Source organism: Sinohyriopsis cumingii, chromosome 2 (assembly GCF_028554795.1).
Source record: "Sinohyriopsis cumingii isolate HCF-2022 chromosome 2, ASM2855479v2, whole genome shotgun sequence".
Lineage (NCBI taxonomy): Eukaryota > Metazoa > Mollusca > Bivalvia > Unionida > Unionidae > Sinohyriopsis > Sinohyriopsis cumingii.
The window spans coordinates 92,227,189-92,248,072 of NC_142962.1; the positions used below are offsets into that span (position 1 = coordinate 92,227,189).

General features: G+C 34.4%; 1 protein-coding gene across 1 annotated transcript in view; it reads left to right on the forward strand.

Annotated features, from left to right (window-relative positions):
* Positions 1 to 20,884, forward strand: part of LOC149805369 (uncharacterized) — a 272,199-nt gene that overhangs the window by 201,277 nt on the left and 50,038 nt on the right. The window contains exons 5-8 of the mRNA XM_089934156.1: positions 642 to 833; positions 8,138 to 8,262; positions 18,487 to 18,657; positions 20,221 to 20,340. Of these exons, the coding sequence (XP_089790282.1) occupies positions 642 to 833; positions 8,138 to 8,262; positions 18,487 to 18,657; positions 20,221 to 20,340 (608 nt within the window). The remainder of the gene's footprint in view (positions 1 to 641; positions 834 to 8,137; positions 8,263 to 18,486; positions 18,658 to 20,220; positions 20,341 to 20,884) is intronic.

Genomic DNA, 20,884 nt, shown 5'->3' on the forward strand with positions numbered 1-20,884 from the left:
ATTAAAATAACTAAATGTTTAAAAAAAGATCACAAAATATATTTTGTATTTTAAACCTGCCAATATTGTGGGAAGTAAAAATATCACTTTATTAAAAGTAAATTGTACCTATAATTTAATAAAACCAAAACTAAATGGAGAAATATTAAAATAATTATGTGCATTCATCAATATATGATCTCGTTTTAAATTGGAACGAAATAAAAATAGTTATAACATTAGCACATATATATTTCAATGCTAATTAGATCAACGTTTGCATAGACTATTCTTCAATTTAGAAACTTAAATATGTTGCCTATTCCCGCAAGAAAGTTAATGAAAAGATGCACTCACTCTGATGTGAAGCTTAGTATGATGCGATCAAGACACGAAATGCAAAAATGAGTCGTGATTTCTTTTTTCTTTACGCTGGTATGGTTTGTAGATTTCAACGGATTGTAGAAGTTGTTTAATTCATAGATGTTTGCAATATTATTTTTACATGTCACTCTAGTTTTAAATTGATAATGGACATTATTATGCAACTTAAAAGATAGTTCATAGATGCAAATTAATATACCGATAGATTGTTAATAGCAGGTCGCAGAATCTCCATTGATGCATGTACATTTTCCAGCTACTTTTGTTTTCTCTCCTAGACTTTTCGGATTCAGAAATATTGGAATTGGATGAAGACAACGACAACTACGAGGAGAAACCAGTAGAGGCTCGCCGTTCTAGCCTCGAGGAACCAACAGACATAACTCAGGGAAAGAAGAAAAAGAAGCCCTACAGGAGGAGTCATTCACTGGCCGAAATTCGTCGACCATCAGCAATCTATATCCCGGAAGGTAAAATTTTGTGCCAAGGTTCCTTGGAGTTTTAAATAAATATATATGTTGTAATATACCAACAATTCCTTCCTATGACACCAACATTCCTAAGAACTCTAGTTTAGCACTTATATAACCCCAGTAGTATATTTGCACCGGAGAACAGTTTTCCATAAATGTAACTCTTTGATACTTAATCTTTATACGTGACAGAGTACGTCTTACTAATTTGCCGTTCTTGATAGAGTATTATACCTGTTCTTAATACTTTAGGACTGAAATATTGTTTATATAGAAGCTTCTTAGACACTGAGCATACATCAAGCTTATGTAACCGAACAGCTTTTGTAACAGAATCCTAATGACTCGCTACACCCATCATCTCACAGCCGCCCAAGACTACTGGACAGGTCAATTTGCAAAATTTACTCGAAAGTTTATGAACACATGTTCCAGTAAGGCTAGTAATTTATTTGTGGTATACAACTTTATTATTCAGTAAATTTGGTGAGATTACATAGAGCCTTAATTGTTACTGTAGCATCACATACATTATTGTTGCGTTGCTGTCAAGTTCATTCGACATTGACCTCCCTCCCCCCCCCCTCTTCTTCAAGTATCTAAAATGTAGCTGTTAATTAGCTTGTAAGTGTATATGGTCTTTCGTAATTTAATCTAGTCACTTTGTTTTCTAATATGTGTTTGTTTCTTTCTTTCCTTCTCGAAGATTTCTTTTTTACGCATGATCTTACGTCTTTTGCTAACAGACCCACTCATACTACACAGACGGACATAGTTATGATATGCTTTACAGTACAATTGTTAGGAAATACCTGATATGTCTTGGCCAGACCACAATAGATTCCAGTATTATTAAGGCGACGTGTTTGGCGCACCATAGTATTTTGTAAATATTCTTCTTTCTTGCATCGCGTGACGCTTTCATTGCGTGTGCGGTACGTGCGTAATACATGTTACCGCGAGCGACTATATATATATATATATATATATATATATATATATATATATATATATATATATATATATATATATATATATATATATATATATATATATATATATATATATATATATATATATTACTTACGGATCTTGATTGGGACAGCCATTAGAGTGAAGCTCTTACTACGTTCAACTCTCGGGGTGGGATCGCCATTATGTTTTGCCTAGTTCGAGTCAACGATTTTGGTGAGTTATATTCTTCTTAGTTCAAATTAATATTCATTTTCTTTCAAAACATGTTCAGTGTGATGTGATATGCTTGCGTTGTTTTACCATACTTTTAGTTTAATTCACCAAGAGTGTATGGCTTTAAGTAATTTGATTGCAAGAGATGGTACGGTTCAGATTATTGACAGAGATACGAGCATGCATGTCTTAGTTATAATATCGACAAAATATACAATAACCTACACACCGGAGTGCTGCATATAAGTTTTAGTGTATCGTAATTTTTACTTAGACAATCAATATTATGTCATTCGTACATTACAGAAGGTTGTACATAAGGAAATATTTCAGGTGTGTTATATTGATTTATTTGAAACTTTCAGATGTTGTTAACCCGATGATAAGCAGAAAACAGATTATTTGGAAAGTTGTTTTCTCGTATTCAGCTAACTAGGTGTGGATAACTGGGAGCGGGCTAACTAGATGTAACTAGATGCCGCTGTAGTAAGGAGAGATGAAAGACCGCCAGGAGAAGCGCAAACGGGTGTATGCATGGAAACGCTGGGTGGTTAAAGTGATCGAGCCGGAAAGCGGGTTAGGAGCATCATATGAAATGTCAAGTAATCATTGGTCATATATATGAGAAACGTTATTTTAGTGTTTGACTATAAGAGAAATATCTTTATAGTGTTTGACCATAGGGAAAAATGTCATTATTATGTTGATTATAGGGAGAAATGTTATTATAGTGTTTGACTATAAAGATAAATATCAGTATAGTGGTTGACTATAGAGACAAGAGGCACGGTAGTGTTTGAGTATCTAAAACGACGTCATAGAATTATTGAATATTCCAAATAATTATTTGTTATTTATTGATGTTTTTATTGGATCCATACTATGTATCTATATATTAATTTCAGTGTCCTGCTTTATTTGACAACTATTAATGAGAGAGGATAATATATTTTTGTTATTGTCACTCACATACGTGTTTGTTATTTCTTAAAGTCCATTCAGTCTCAAAGGGTGATAGCTCGATTATGTTACAATACTGTGTATCGTTTAAGTGTACTTTCGCATTATCACTATGACCGTTAAGCGCTGTATATGTTAGCGACTGAAGGTCAGAAACGGATAATCAATCAAAATACATGCCTTGGGAAGGATGCTCATCCTAATCAGAATGTGACGAGTGCATACACTGGTCCAAGTCCATTGTATATTGCTCAGCGGCAATCTAAAGCAAGCTGTTCAAGGAACAAATATTTAATTTTCCCACCATTCCTTTCGCAGTTCTCTAGTTTGGGTACTGTGATTTCTGCTATATGGCGTTAGGCCAAGACGTCAACTTGCCAGAGTTTGGCTTCAAGCTGATCTATTGTGTGACACTAATAAAAACAAACCTAAAGCAAAAGCGCCACTGGATCCGCAGAGCTTGTAAGGTGGTTGCCTGTACTTCTCGTCCGACGAGTCTGACACTCGTAACACTGGCATCTTTTCAAAGCCCCAGCCTCAACAGATCCTATCTTGGCGTTGCAGACATTGTCTTTTAAATAACCACTGAGGAGATCGACTGGATCATCTAACCTGAATACTTACACATACTGCTAAAAATCCGACCTCTAGCTGTCCCTTACTTTACCCATTTTCTCTCCTTTTCACAGCTGGATACGATGCAACGTATTCTAGGCGACGTTTTTTATGCGCATCCGATTTCAATGCCTTTATCTTGACTAATGAATTACTAACAAGTTGTTTGATGAATTGCTATTGAACTCATTGGCACTTTCCATCATCTTTGGGTATGTCAACACCCACATCGGTCAGTATCGTGTTGAGTATCACTTTAAATCTTCGTTATTCATGCGGTCCTTCAATTCTTTGGTGCTCGTCTTAATGCAAGAATGAAGAGGTGTAGAAACAGGTAGCTGAGGAACTTAAGAAAATTCTTTAGTTGGTGTTAGATTTTAAAACCCTAAATATAAACCAAGGTAAGAGACAGCAGACTTTTGATCAGAATTTCTTAGAAGTAGACAATCCATTTGAAGGAACATAGTCCAAATGGAGTAAATATATCTCAAAGAGAAGAAGAAAAAAAAAACGTTCTTCGCGTCAAAGCCTCCATCCAAGAAGTCTTGATATGTGCCTCTATCCGTCCTTTCCATACATATCTGTAAGAGCAATACTTCAATAATTATTCTTCCAATAGAAATATATTTCAACAAATCATGATGTATTTTTCCCATCTCATTCTGGTGCGTCTGATTCACACACAAAAAAAGGCAGAAGTGTCGACTTGGTTTTCACTCCTTCAGTGTTTACAGTTAGTCTGCCAAGCAATACAATCTCATCGTTGTTTTATTTGATGACATTTTTGAGAAAAATCAGCGAGCAGGGCTCTTATTTATTTGTGTAGTTTCTTGAAAATAGTTTGGATGAATGCCACCTCGGCTTTTATCCCTGAAGGGTCACAATTAGTTCAGAAGGCAGAAGAGTTAAAATGGTATTCTGGGAGGAGTCATTCATGCATGCTTTAGAGAGTTTTCTGACACTTTGGCCCTAACACCTTTTGGACCTTAGACGAGACATTTCAGCCTTAGACATTTAGACCGGTGGACATTGCGACCATATGACAGTTCATCCCTAAGATAAATTTTCCCAAAGATATTACGGCCCTGTATTTGATTATTATTATGATTGATTTTAACATTTTGTTTTACAAAGTTGGAATATTTTCAATTTAATATTTTTCATTAGATTTTTATAACAAAATTTGCGAACAGGTTTAAGTATGTTTTATTTTAAGGGTGGGTGGGTTTCATGAACAAATGGAAAACACTATCAGACATACCTCTGTGGGTGAAAATCCGAGTTAGCGATTTAGAAAAGCTTTACCAATATATAGCTATATTACTAAATATGTAATGGAATGAACTTGTCCACATTCACGCCTTCAGTCATAGTCCCAACGTGGTCCAGAAAATTAGACCGGACCTATGTTGGATTGTCCTGAGAGCACCTTATCGATGGAACAAATCAAATGACCTGCTTAATCATGTTTTAATGAGTATTTCATCTCATCAAAAATCTTCTGAGGTAACCTCAATCGCGTATCTTAAATCGAAAACCGAATTCATTCAGATAACGTATCATAACTATCTGGAGGGTTCTCAGAAATAAAAGAACCATTCTGGCGGTGTTGACAAAATACGATTCACAGACATATTAAGGCTTGTAAATTTGCCACGATACAGATTTTAAGATCTCCTGACCAATTTAGACCTTTCCTGGTCTAGGTCATAGATAATTTTTCCAAAATGGATTCTCTCAATTTCTTGACTTGTCTTCATCTAACTCCATTCTAACTTCTTTCATTTGAAGTGTTATTATTACTCTGCTACAAACTCGGTGTCGGGAACATTCATATGTAATCTGCCGTGATATATTGCCTGTAAGTGAATTTCATCTTTTAAAATAATTAGACAATGGTTCTCAAACCTGCCTGAATTAAATGTCTCAAGTGGCAAGGCTTCTAAACCTTAGGGTTCTCTGGGCTTGCTTTCATAGGCCTAAGGAAATACATCAGGTAAGGTCATGCTTGCTTCTACAGGTCAAATAGGAGAAACAAGGCATTATCTGACAATGTTAACTTTTGATGGTTTTACCCGTATTATTATCTCCAATTTTACAATGAGTTCTTCCACCTATTTCCTTCGATCATCTTCTCTGCTTGGAAACTTAATGAGCTAATAATAATAAGTGGCGGATCTGAGGCTGACGACATCTTGTTATTGTTTCCAATCTTGAGAGTATAAAGATCGGGTAATGTAGTCAATTAGTAAAATATGTGACACATTTAATACATGTGTTCACTTCACAAACATAAATAAAATTATTTGTATATATTGTGACAGTATTTGAAAAGTTTATAACGACTGCAATATTGCACACAAAAAACATCCAACAGTAAAATTGACATTTTTTAGCAGAAAGAAAATCCTGTAATGTACTCCGGGGCTATTTTTCCAAACCAGTCTTGTAAAAGTATAATTACAGTGTATTTTACTGCTTCTCATTGAAGAGACGTGTACTTTTATTAGATATTTCAGAACGTGATAATCATGAAATAGATTAGTAGGAAAAAATTATATCGACACAGTGGTCTACCACTCTTGGAACTACTTTCTTTTTCTATGAAGGATATATATCTGATTTACGTATGTTAATCACACCATACTAAGGCCAATGTTATTATTTCTACTTTCTTTCTTTCTTTTTCTTCCTCTCTCCATCTGGATGAATTGATCTTAAAACTTAACAAGTATTTTTGCCATCTAGTCTACATTATCTACTCAATGAATATTAGTTGTCAAGAATACAGAAAAATGAACCCAAATCAACAAAATGCACGCTTCAAGTATTAACGTTTCGATGCACGCTTCAAGTATTAACGTTTCGCTTCACGCTTCAAGTATTAACGTTTCGATGCTTATTCACGTGAATAATGCAAATTGTCAACAGTGAACTTATATGACTTGGTGCTATTCGATATTATCTCACCCACGCTATGTTAAGCTGGTGCACTCAACAACAAATTGTACAGTTTCTTTATTATATATAGTAATAAAATTGGTCAAGTAGCGATATTAACTGTCACTGCAATCATAAACATGTCTGAATACGATGGAGAAATAAGGCATTGATCAGTGTCCATTGAAAACCGAAATTAAGTGCCAACCTAACTATGGGTGTAGATAGCGTCTGTTACCAAAATGAACTGCAAGCTTGCCAAGACACAAAATACGCGTCTGAATGCAGAAATAAACAAAAATATCAGCCTGTAACATCATTTCAAGGAAACTTAAAATCATTAAATGTTTAATTATTTATGTCATGTTACTTTAGTACCCATGCTTGCAGCAATGTTCACAGAATTAATCCGAGCAAGAATGTGTTGACGAAAATTAAATTCTCTCCAGTTTTGCATGAAAAGATTCATTAAATTCACACGATAAAATATAAATTTTTAAAATAAGTCGCTACCTTAAAATTATTACAACATTACGGAAATTCTTTCTTTTCTCGATGTAGTAATGCAGCCCAAATTTGAATCGACAAAGAATGGAAAACAAATCCATGTAACTCGAATGTTTTTGCATTAACAATGTACATAATAAAAAGAAAATGCACGTTATTTTGAGTTGATATAAGGAAATAGTTTGCCACTAATGTGTGCACTTCACGATTCATTAAACGCTGATAACCTATATCAACCTAATTCTTGATATTTCACTTACATTTTTCAAGATCACATTTATTTGCCTCCATTTTTAAATGATCTATATTTATCTAAAGAGTAACTATAGAAACTTTGATGATAGAAACTACTTTGTTCACATCATAGTTGTTTAAAACAGCATTCCTCCGATTATCGTCATAAGCAAATGTCACAAAAAAGTTTAACAAATCCCGTGAAGACTGAGCTTGATATAATTTTCCTAGAAGCGATCTGAAATTTGTAAGCTCCTAAATATGAACCTTCTCCATCCAATCACCACCGCACTAAATGAAGGTGTATACTATTCTTCTCTGGTCAAAGAAGGTGACGGAATATACGAAAATAGAAAATGGTCAATATTCAATCTCAAAATATCTCAGCGGTTGTTTTAAAGGAACGCTATCTTGAGATAAACTTTTGACGCGTGCGGAATCTCTTCAGCCAGGTACAATCCGCTTAACATGCAGGCGACCAAACTGGCTAAGCTATGATTTAGTTTCGTCCTCCTTTTTGATTCTCTCGGATGTGAATTATACAACTAATTTCCCGTATATGTGCAAATTCATAGTACTATGTTTAGTAAGTGGAGATTATCAGACCATTGTCACGTTAGGCTGCTGAATAGGTATGTACTCAAGTGACAAGGTCAAAATGTCAATGTCTTAATGAGACATATAGCTATCTCAACTCAAACGAACAAAATCAGAAACATTGTCCACATTTGTGTTATAAATTTATGAAATATGTCATATTGGTTTGGATAACTCGTATGTGTTCACAATCTAAACTAAATATCAATTAAGTTAGTCGTACAATTCTGATGTTTTAACCGCTTCATATACATTTCCAGCGAGCCGAAGCAAGGCGGATGGACGGCGGGTGACGGTCAATTCTCTGGTTGTCAGCAGTATGAATGCCCTGGATAACACAATGAATCCCGTGGCACCACCCTATCACAGGAAGAAGCCAAAATTAGTATGTGACTCTTATCTAATCTTTTACATCTGCAATCAGTGTGTTTCTAATTAGCAAATGTATCCGCATTAAGATAAATGGAGACTTTCTACCTTTTGCTAAAGCCCGTTTTTGACCTTTCGGTAAAGCCTCAATGCCACCGTTCATCATAAATTTCACCGTTATTACAATCTATGATGTATCAAAATCTATCTGACATCAATCGTTATTTGAAAAAAATCAAGATGTGAGGTTTAAATGACGTTCAACAATTCAGTTCCATCTTTTAATTCCGTCAACGAAGTTGCTCTTAATTCCGTTCTTTTCGCGAGTGATAAGATACATTCGACAATTTCCGTTAGTGAATAATCTAATAATAACATCTGCACGTGGCGCACAAATTGAATCTAGAGGGAAAGATAGACAAGCCCGATTTTTTACATTGACCAGAAGGAAAAAAAAAGCTTGCAACAGATACAAATAAGACTAGGGTGAATATTGGTGATCAGCAGGTGCGGTGGGATAATTTGAAGGGTGACCTTGGGCTGAAGACAATCTGACATAGCATGGTGTTGGCTTCTTGTGTTTACAACAGTGGCAGCTACAAATCTTGAGTTCCAGCTTTCGACTGAAATCAGTTGATCCACAGATGTCACCGATCAACATCGGATTAATTCGTACACGTTTCTTCAATGTCAGTGATAAATTACATGGCTCATAATGTGATGAAACATCGGTATGATCTGGAGCCAACGTTTTCTTAGGACTTATATCTTTCAAAATTCAATATTATTAAAATGATATGGCGTATACGACATTTTGCACGTGGTGGCGGTATTCGGGCTTTAAGATTATGACCCTCTTTAAAATCTTTAATGGAGTGGGGACTCTTCTATTTGAAACTACAACAGAAGAGATCCATCATAATATGTCCATCCCAAGTTCCACTCTCCACCTATTTATCGTTTTTTAATGGTTACAAATATTTCATCAGTTTACTTGGTTATCGATGATTTCTCATTAATACAGAAAAACAGATTAGGTTGTCATTACTTTTGATATGTTTCATCTTATTTCTCAACGTATTGTCAACATAACCGGCAGGACTATTCCTTGACTCATTTTTCATTCAGACCTGTCAGTTGTTTTATAAATTCTTTGGACTATCCATAATAGAAGCGGATTTAATTAGCCGCACATGACCTATACGCACCTCTTACCGATGCAGCTCCTGTCTGAGTGGTACCATCCGGGAGGTATTCGATTCCTATTAAATCGAACACTGCAGTAGTTTTGAAGTACACCAAATAACATGATGGGACCAAATTTCTAGTCCTAATCTCCTGGTATGGAATTTCGTCGCTGATGTTGCAATTACTGAATATCAGGTAATGTTTGCCACATTTCCAGGCTAAAATAAGTTGTGGTGGATTCAATCTTCAGAAATGGACAACTCCAAGACACAAAATGGCCCAATAATCCGAATCGGGTTCTCTAATATTAGGGTCAACTATGATGGCCTGTTTGCAAGATGAATCCTGAAGATCATCACAGTTATCTGTCCGGTTCCTGATCCTTTGGAGTGAGCAGAGGATTTCTTGTCTGTAGACTAAGAACAACATGGACAAATTCACTCTCTTTCTCATATATCTGGTCTAGAAGGTCATTCATACAATCATGCACTCCACTTACGTGTTCGTCCAATTAGTTAATATACAATGGGATACACTGAGGGCAAATAATAATCTCAAGCTGTCTATGGATTTTCCAAGAACTCATCTTCCTTAAGTTCCGGAGTTTATTAATAAATTTAAATTCTCTTTGGCTCCACACGTGGAATTTGTCAGATGAAACCTAAAAACAAGATCCTTTGAACCAATGTGTTGGTCAATGCGAATCATTTCCATTAGAAGTCTCTAAATTTTAAAAGACTTGCGTATGTAAATTTGAAATATTAAAATTGTTTTTTCAAACTAACATTTATATCCCATTGTCTCTTCTGTAGTAGCATAGCCGACATTTTATCTTGACACAAATTCATAATTTCGTAAACAGCTACACAGTTGTCAGAGCTCTGACTTAATACCCTATTGGAGCGCTTAGATATTACCGTAATACACCAAAGATCATAAAACAAGGAAGATCTCATGTTTCCGTCAGTTAAGAAATGCTAAATATGTCCATTCCTTCTATGATTTGGCTGGTTGCCTTCAATATTTGATTCGTTCAGCGTACAACAAAAGGTCGCCCTCTAGCAAGAAACCGATGAAGATTTCAGCCAATGAAAACCATGCAGTAGTTTTGAGCTCAGTTGCTTTAATAAGGACATCATTAAGACTAGTATTATCTGAACACATTTCCCAACTTCTTTCTGAAATATTTGTCAGCACCATGGCATACACTTAACCTGGTTGGATCCGTAGCAAAGTAACATCAACAGAAGCTTTGTAAGGAGATCGTTCAAAGCGAGTGATGTGTCTATCTTGTATTGGTTTTCGCCAGAAGAAATAATTTTTCTTGGATGTAAGAGTTGATTAAAGTCAATACCCTCACTTCACGAACTATATATATCCAGTCAGGTTGCTACTTGCTTTGCTTGGATATGGTATTTCTGACATAGGTCCCCTGTGATCAAAACTTTCAACGCTGTACACATTGTGCATCTCATTCAAATTCAGCTCGCATTCACCTTACGCTCTTGCCTATTCTGTGAGAACTTTAGATTTAGGGAGTGTACTCAAAGAAACAGTTTATTTTTGCTGTAAATTATACTTACTTACCCTATCATATTACCTATCAAGCCCTACCAATCCCTCCCCATCCTATGCGAGATTCTTCACATGTTTTCCTCACAGATTGTAAATTTGCTATGTCTTGCTAACTTGGAGAGTAGTCACATGATTATTGAGCACACAACAATAAATTTAGGTCTTCCAGCAAACATTCGTCGTAAATCAACGATAACTGATAAATACTTCCTGCATGCCACAACTACTGATGCTGATAAGACTTACAAAACGTCTTTGTCCAGCGCGAGATGGGCCTGGGATGGGAATAGGGAGAATGTCTAGTTTCGGTGTAGGAGAGTACATATTCTTAACCTAAACATTTCTAATGAAGTTCTGTAAGAAACGTACTTGATAGCATTCACTGTTTAGCTATATTTTCTTGTACACATCAGATAACATATTTAGAGGTTTGTTCTCTATATAATGTAATTACATAAAGGAAACATAATTTCATTAATTGATAATCTATCTAAATTTTCTTGAATTTAACATTAATATTGACTTTATGCCTTATGTGGGTGTAAGATAAGAAAGCCTCATATTTCATAGAGTATGCGCTATAACTTTGAGCCATTTTAAGAAGAGCAATATTGTGTTCAGCAGGCATTTATACGAAAAGTCCTTGGTGGATTTCTGAAACGAAAACTATCTTTGGTACTGCTTTGCACCACAAGTGTCACAGGAATATAATTGCGAATGAAAACTCCACTTGCAAGTTTTTATCACAGAACATTTTGCAGGGGAGGGGGTGGAAAACTCTTTGGTAAGAGATATGCCTTTGCAAAGATCATTTTTCAATGTATTATGTTTCCAACATGATGTTCTCTGCATGTTCTCGAAGGAAAGTATGTGGATTCTTTTAAGAGTTTTCTCTTGCTCGTATATTCATCGGTCCATGTGTTCGTTCCCCCATCTGTCATTTGTGCCTGCAAATTGAAGAGATAGTTTATTCTATTGTTTTAAAATTCAACCTTTGTACCAAATAACCGTACACCTAATTTGTTCACTTCCATGCCCAAAGGGTAACCAGTAACTAGTGCCCTGATAGGTATGCTCATCGAGAGCTTCATGGAGAATCGATAAATTAATGCTTATTACAAGGGTTAGATTCAGTAATAATTAGTAATGTTAAGAGATGGTCACACACAATTCTTTTTAATCATTCGTTTTGTATTTTAAACTTTCAAAGTGTATAAGATCGCCAAAGCTGTCCTTTATTACAGCCCTCCAAGGCTCCGACATAGAACTTGACTCTATTCCACGATTAACCAAAACTATTCTAACCAATTAAAATGCTGCATTTATTAACTTCGTGTATTATTTCTACGTCAGATATTAGTGACAAAACGTGTTTCAAAGTGGAAACTTTGCACCGGCCACAATTCACCCACCAAGGTACAATTCTAGGATCGTTAAGAAGGAATATCAGTAGGTTTCGCAATTGAAAAATAAATATGCAATATATCACTTATGTGTTTAATGGATTGTGTTGCAAATTGTTATAAAGGAGAGTTGAACTTGACCTTGTGCTGACCTTCTTATGTAGTTTGTGCGTGTGGTTGTGTGTGAATGTATTCAGTATTTTTGTCTATTTACACGTAGATGAATTTGATGGGGTGGATCACTGACTGAAACAAAAATGTATTCATTCCATGTATTAGTTCAAGTATTTTATAGTAAAGTTTTTACTCAATGATTCTTCAACAATTGTTTTGAAATATATACGGATTTTGTACTGAACAGAGGTTGCCATTGATGATTGTTGGAGAGCTTCGGTACATACTACTAAGTTAATGAAAAACTCTTAAAGAAAAATTAAACATTTCAAAAACAACTTTGCGTATTTCTTTATTTAGTGTAATTTATCACCATTTTGAAACTTTTAAGTCAAAATGCTACATTAGAGTGAAGAGAACGTATAGTAATATAAATTCATTGTTCTCTGACTGATAATTAATATATAGTAAAACCTGCATACAGAGCCCACGCAAGAGAGATGACACACAATTTGTTCTTTATAAAAGCTTTAACTTTCTAATGCATTCTGAACTATTTGCATTCCCTAGCTTTGATGAGCATATGTCCGTCTTTGACATCTTAGATAAAGTTTGTGTATCAGTCATTTCAAGCACTATGGTCGGGTATCCTTGTTCCTTGAACACCTTCTGAGTAGATGTAATTGTACGCATGTTATTGTAATTCTGACAGTTACTCATAAAACTCAAATCCGTGTATGAAGATTAAAGGAAAGTAAAATGGATTTATTACTGAAATCAAAAACATCTTCCCATTCCTCTTCTCCCACGTGACAGTGTTATTCTATGACACTGGCACTGTTTAGAAAGAAAGGAGAAAATACAGCAAGGCGAATCAAACAAAATACTGTTATGGGCCTGATATAGCAAATCCCTGATATTTAAGGTTCGAATTTTCTTCCTGTTTCTCATACAAACCACTTGTTTGCTTAACCATACTATCTAAGTCAAAATATTTTATAAATTCAGCAAGGCCTGAAAATCTACTTTGTATACATACATATGAATAAAAGTATGTTTACCAAAGATTACTTTCTACTATAAGTAGCTTATGTTTAATCGTGATGTTAAACAAATTTAAGTCCAAAATGTCAACAAAATATAAACGAAGAATTTAAAACTGGAATCAGTGGCCTGAAAACCGAACATACATAATAAAGCAAAACTGCCCACCAAATTTAATTTGCCTACCTCAATTGCATTTGATTAATCATGTTTATGCGACAAGACATACTTATTGTCGGATGTGCTGGTGATCTCATCAAGGTTTTCGTTCGAAAATGCAGTGTATCTCCAAAAGGTTTAAAATTCAGTAAAATGTCTTAAAACAGATAAATGATCAAATGGCGATAAAATCTAATTAGGTCATCTAAATATTGACAAAACGAAGCCAACCGATTTTTTTTTTCTTCTGTAACAAGTGATGTTTTGCTTAATCTTGTATATGGTCATATATTTTCTCTAAAACGTCCAAAACTATAGTTAATAAATCTGCTAAACAAAGTCAAAAATTGTTTAATAGCATACAAAATCTAATCAGATCACTCAAATATTGATATTCATATATGCATGCTAAATTGTCTTAGCAAACGTTTAATTTTTTTTTTAACCGTGCTTATGTCAAAAGGAAAACTGTCAAGTGTTCCAAAGTGCGTTTAAAAATATTCAAGAAAAGGTAACAGACACCAGGTGGATATGCGTAAAGCAGAAAACAAGTATGTCTCCCTCCCATCAGGAATCAATTCTTCAAACTGAATTTAGACAAACAAGTGTGTCTCCCTCCCATCAGGAATCAATTCTTCAAACTGAATTTAGACAAACAAGTAAACAGATGCATAAAGAAACTTGTTTCGTTTGACAATTTACATTACATTCCTGTCATAATATGAATGTTGGTGTAAATGTACAAGGTAGACAGGATTCCTTTACGTGCAAAGCACACATGATTCTTATTGGGTATTGATAAAATTGTACTTCATTAGTATGTCGCTCAGAAATTCGCATATTGACATGATGTATGCAAAGATTATACTTTCTATAGCACACTTATATTATAAGTGATATGAAATCGCATGAGCGACTTAATAGCTAAATTATCTTCAACCAGCAAAATATTTCATTATATACCATTGCACAAATACATTGTATGTTTCTAACCTTTGATAAGCAATACGTCGTTTGCGTGTCAATTTGTTTTAGTTTTTAGTTCAATAAAGGCACATTACTTTGGTAATTAGTCTAGACAGGTTAATGCAATAAATGGTGATAAGACTAAATGTCCTTTGAGTGACAAGTTGTCTTTCGATCGGAAACAACTATCTGATCTGTGTAATGCATGGCTTGATAAATGAGATATACAATTTAAAGACACGCATTCAGCGACATATTAACATTGCAGTATGGTTATATAATGCAATTGTACTACAACGTAAAATTATTCAAGGGATATTCTTTCGAATCAAGATAATTTAGTCAATTTTTCTTTCTTTGAGGAAAATAAATGCAACTGCAACACTATAAGTATATATGCAACTTAGAAAATTAATATCAAGTTCTTTCGGGAATATCTCGCTGGTTGTGTGACTTTAAGTAAAATGTACCCTCAAAGGATTAATTTCCTGTACTAGCAATAATCCATTGGCAATATATGATCAAAGATAACCTATGTCATTAATTTTAACTAACATCTTCTACTCCTACAATGATGATTTTATTTGATAAAACGTACTGAACATATGTGTTGTTGTTGAGAAAAAGAAAACCTTAATTTATTTCTGCAAAATATAAAACAAACAAAACAAACACTAAACAAACAAATATCTGTGAAATTTGGTACATGTCTTATGACGAGTGGTACAGATATGCCTTTTACTAGTCTATGTAATACTGGACGTAATGTTAGGAATGTAAAAAGCTTCTATCTTGTTCTAGAAACGTGATCATGTGACGCTCATATGGGAATCGGTTTTGCGTCTTAAACTAGTGTATGACTCTTTTCTTTAGAGAATGTAGTCAATCGGGTTTTAAACCATTAACACTTAAAGGTGTTCTGTTGTGACCAGTCTGAGTTGAATTTATAATTTTTCTTTAAATTATTTGGATTGCAAGAGAGTATTTTTCCCTGGAAATACATGTGCTCTAAATTAATTCTTGGACAAAGACAGTTACAGAAATTTACACAGAATTTGAACACTGAATAATTTTTTTTTCTGTGATTCAACAAACAACTGTTGACACATCAGTACGACACCGACCATAGCATACGTCATCACGATGAATTTTGGATTTCATCAGGATTCAAACTCAGTTTCATTTGGAATTATTATTACTACGACTTCCATTTTTTAAATTCTTAGATTATTCTTGGATAAATTTTGGATGTGATTCGTAGAATCGTAAGTTCTTTTTTTCTCTTCATTTTACCTTGTATTGCGAGGATAATAAATTATTTGTTCAATTTTACAAAGCATGTTGTCTTCACTCCTTTCTTGTTACTGTTTAAAGAGCCTAAATCGTAACAATTGGACAACTCGTCCAGATATGCCTTTACCTGTTCACAATTCAATTGTTTCAGTATTTACAATGTGTATTTGTAGTTTACTCCATCCATCACATGTCCACCATGTCATTTCTGAAGCAAAACTACAAAACCATTTAAGTTTTCTGTCCTGAACTCTGGAACGTTTATTGAGCTAATATTGATTGTCCTATTGATATTCGGAATTCTTCAGTTTAAAATTTCAGCTTTTTCATTCGTTTGTCTGTTCATGCATTCATCATTCACACTTTAGTTTTCTGAGCAATATGTAAATACAATTCTAAATATCTTAATTAAACCATATTCAGGTATTAGTATAGTGGTTTACAAGTGTCTGTTGTTCTTAGGAAACAAAGAATGGGAAATCCCGGTTCCAAAAAAATATCCCAGTTATTTTACATATGGGTCGGCAGGAAAGAGGGCTTCCTGTTTTTGTGCATGCATTCATAGTTCCAAAATAAACCAGAGACAGCAGACAGGTTCTTCGACTCTACAATCCCAGCCATACAGACTCAGAGAGAAGACGAGAATGAACACCACGACAGGCCACAGAGCGAAACAATAATCTTTTGACGACATGAGACGTTGCCTAGGCCATAACCCATACAACTGCACGGGGCGTATGCAACAACCAGAGATGTCGAAGAAAAATTTAATATCTGACACCCCCTTAACACGCTTATAATTTTAGTCAGAGAGAACATCACAACGTCTTTTGACCTCATGGCAATAGACGGACGCACATTGCAAAAGTCATTACGCCGAAGTGTCCAGAAATAACACTGTTTTTTCCATTACGTAGTTTTCTATATTACAATATGGAACTCATTGATGACATACATTAATCAAATTATACAAGGAAAAGGTGATTGCATTATCAGAAACTTAAGCAGTTCAAGCAACAAAAGTCAAAATAAAGAATTATGAGCTTAATTTACTTGTTATTACATGTTTAATATATTAATTGCATGATTTTGTTTCAATCTTAAATCATTTATTGTGAAGTTTAAAAGGTCAAAAAGATACAATTTATATATTTTTATATCATCATCCAAATTATTACTAGAATGTATGGTAGAAACATTTGCCATATTTGGATGCCTCCAATAATAGAGGTGTGTGTGTGTGTGTGGTTTTAATTTTTCACTAGCTTTAATAATTTTTCAGTCATATCGCTACGATGTCTGCAGTGTGACAGTTTATAGTGATGTTTAGTACTAGGGCATCATGCCGCAGACACGTAGCATGATGTCCCACCCAGTCACATTATCCTGACACTAGACCGACCAGTCCTAACATTAACCTCATAATAATAAGCCCGCCACCTCCCGTTGACAGAGATTCGTCCACTTGAGACGGCGATCCAACAGCTACAGCATATTTTTAATGAAAGTTAGAACCCTTTATAATGTATGTTCCTGAACGTTAGAGACCCTCGTTATGTCTATTTTTCTTGAAAGAAAGAGGCCTTTGTGATGGATAATTTTTTAACGTTAGGGCCCTTTATCATGTATATTTTTTTCTTGAACGGCTGAGACCTTTGTGGTGTATATTTGCGCACGTGAAATTGTGAAGCAATACGCGAACACCATTGATGTCAATGTTAATGATGGAGTACAACAAGGTTTAAATTTTCCATTATCTATCAGAGGCAGTCAAAAATGATAATCAATTCAAAAAGTTATTGTTCTTCTCTCATCTAAAACAAGTTTTCATTTTAACAACATCTGTAGAATAAATCAGTTATATCAATTTTCCCTGTGATAACAGACTAATATTGTGTACATACTTCATGATACATCTGTCTCTTAACCGCAAGTGTGTTCCAAATGTTCTTGACATGAGATTATGACATGATTGTGTCCCTGTTTCGATCTGCAGTACATGTTTTTCGGATGGTTGTTCTTTCTTCTAGAAGGTACACTTTCATTGTGACTTCACAGCGTGTGACATTCAATCCGATTAAACGTTAGATCACCAACTTGGTTTTCCCGCCCAAACTTGTGCAGGTGTTTTAACAATGGAGTTGTCACAGGTATACTAATCTTGCATGGAATATAGTTCACAAAGGAGCTAATAAAATCAATGACCACCATTGAAAGGTACATGTAATAAAAATGTTAAAAAAGTTATCGCACGCCTAAACGACTTACTTGAATAATACAATCTCCGAAAAAGTAAGATTCTTTTCTTTTATTCAGCACAGAAAATATCCTAGAAAAGAGATGAATAGTAAAATGTCAACGAGAATTAAAAGAATTTATTTGATAATGCTCCAATAAGGAGAGCGGTACAGATAAATTAAATCATGAATAATATAACGTTAACAAGCTTTTCTCCTGAACCGTCAGAAATATTTAGCTCTGTGCCATTATCTTTACAGAGACCACCTCCCGGGATTGGACTTCCCGACGCTCCATTCCTAATGCACGACTTGAATCTTGAAGAAATGATTGCCCCACGCTATCCACCACCAGTTATGCCGACTGGAAAACTCAAAGTACAGCTGAATTTTTCCGATGATAGAACCAAGCTCAACGTCATAATTATAGAGGTGACATGTTATTGCCGAGTCGAAGAGAGAGTGAATAATTCGATTTTGAGCTACATGGCCCTGATTTGTATGTGTATATGAAAATAATTAGACATAATTGCTTTGATATTCTTTGGAAAGAACATATTTTTATTTTGCTCTCAAATTGGTCCAATCGGTACTTTTGTGGTTAAAGAAACCTTGCATCGTACTTTATGAGTATTGTTATTTGAAAATACATATGCATTGGTTGTTCGATAACATTACACAATAGTAATATTTACTCTTGCCTAGGACATGAAAATGAAAGGAAGGCAAAAGTCTTTTCAAAACCAGCTAATCATTGAGGTACATGTCAGGATTAATAGTTCCTTTGACACAAATTTAACAGTGCCGTTCAGTTTTATCGCAATAAATTAATGTATAAATGAAATTAATAACTAGAGCCAAAGTAATTACTAGAATCAGTTAAATCGAGTGAACAAACTGTCTTGGAATCTGATCGACGAGCTTATGCATCTGCTAGACCGAAAGAAATAGGCAACCCGAGATATAAGAAAATGTGTATAGAATAACATGCGTGTGGCTTATAGTTTGAGTCTCTTAACAATATCAACAAAATAACTATTATAAAGAAATTTTTTTTAAAAAATTATATATTTAAATAAATAAATCGTTTTAATTTTTACTCGATATTCATAATATTATAATCCGAACTTCCTTGAACAGAGCTTGTTTCACCTAAACATCGCTCACGTTCTCGTAAGGAATATACTATCTGAAAATGCCAAAACGGAAAAAGTGCATTGCCACATAAAACAGGAGTTTATTGTATGTTTTTATGTTGCTTGTCGTAAATTATTACTATATTTGTATATGATATATGGAATTGTTCTCTAATGTCGTGAGAACTTGTCGACCATTCTTTTTTCCTCAGTTTGAAAATAATGTATGCTTAATAAAGAAAATAACGCTTGAATGTGAAAATATTGTTCAGTTACCTCCTATGCTCAGTTATGGGAAGACAATCAGTGTACAATGTAAATTATTAATGTTTAAATTTATGCAATGATAACTAAAGTCTTTAACAATCTGTTTAATACAGTTTGACCTTTTGGATAAGATCCACTTTAGCTTTTATCCAAGTGAACAGACTGATCCCATATAAAGCTCATGTTTGTAAACAAATTACCTCACAGTGCCACTACTGGTCAAACGTAGGCTCATAATGGTGCTGGAAATTACGTTTTAGAATGTTACGATCAATTAACAATTTTTTATCTTCATCTTGGACCCTTTAAAAACAAAATCATTGATAAATAACTTCACTAGTTCAAATATTATAACTAGTTATTTGGTTTAACAAATGAAGTAATTAGCTTTGTTTTCAACAGTTTCCTCGATCATTTTTACGCACAACTTATGCAAACGAATGACCAAATCACAGCACACCTAACGTAAGTGATTAATCCAAAACCAGCTAAAGTGTTAAGCAGTTTTCATGTCTAAATTCGAAAATTTGGCAATCTTGCCATATAGTTACAAATTCAAAACATTTTTCTCATATTTTTTCAATAATTTCAGGCAAGCAACTTACGGATATCTGGTCTCTCTGCCAGTACAGACATGAACCCGTACGTGAAAGCTTTTCTTGTACCAGGGAGGCAGTATAAGTACCGTACAAAAACGATACATAAAACACGAGTAAGTTATATTAAATTACTTTGGGACATACATGGAGAAGCAACTAGAGCTGATCTTATTTCAGTGCATTCAAACATTAAAATTAAATTGAACCATAATAACCAATAATAGAACAAAGGAACAGAGAACTTAGTGACAGTCCATCACCTAGGGCATACAGGATATAATATAAAGCATTATGTTAATATACCTACAATACTGGGCACAGGAAATACCCGTATGCCAAGCAATATGGCCTCTGTTGCTAATGATAAACATTAAATGATCTCTGCTTCTCAAAAGATTTAGGTCTTTGCCTAACTTAAAACGTAGTATCCTCGTTGGAGCTGATGCTGGTTGCTGTAAAATAAGGAGTTCGATAAAAGAGACCGATGTGGCTCCTTTACAATAGGTGGATAAAGATTTAAACATCTTACGTATACATTCCGAATTTCATGAAAAGTTAACTTAGAATTATGTCACTATCACAGTTCAAATTTATACACATGATTCATATCCTTATTTTAATATAGGAGCAAGAAAACCTCAGAGTGAATTCTCAAAA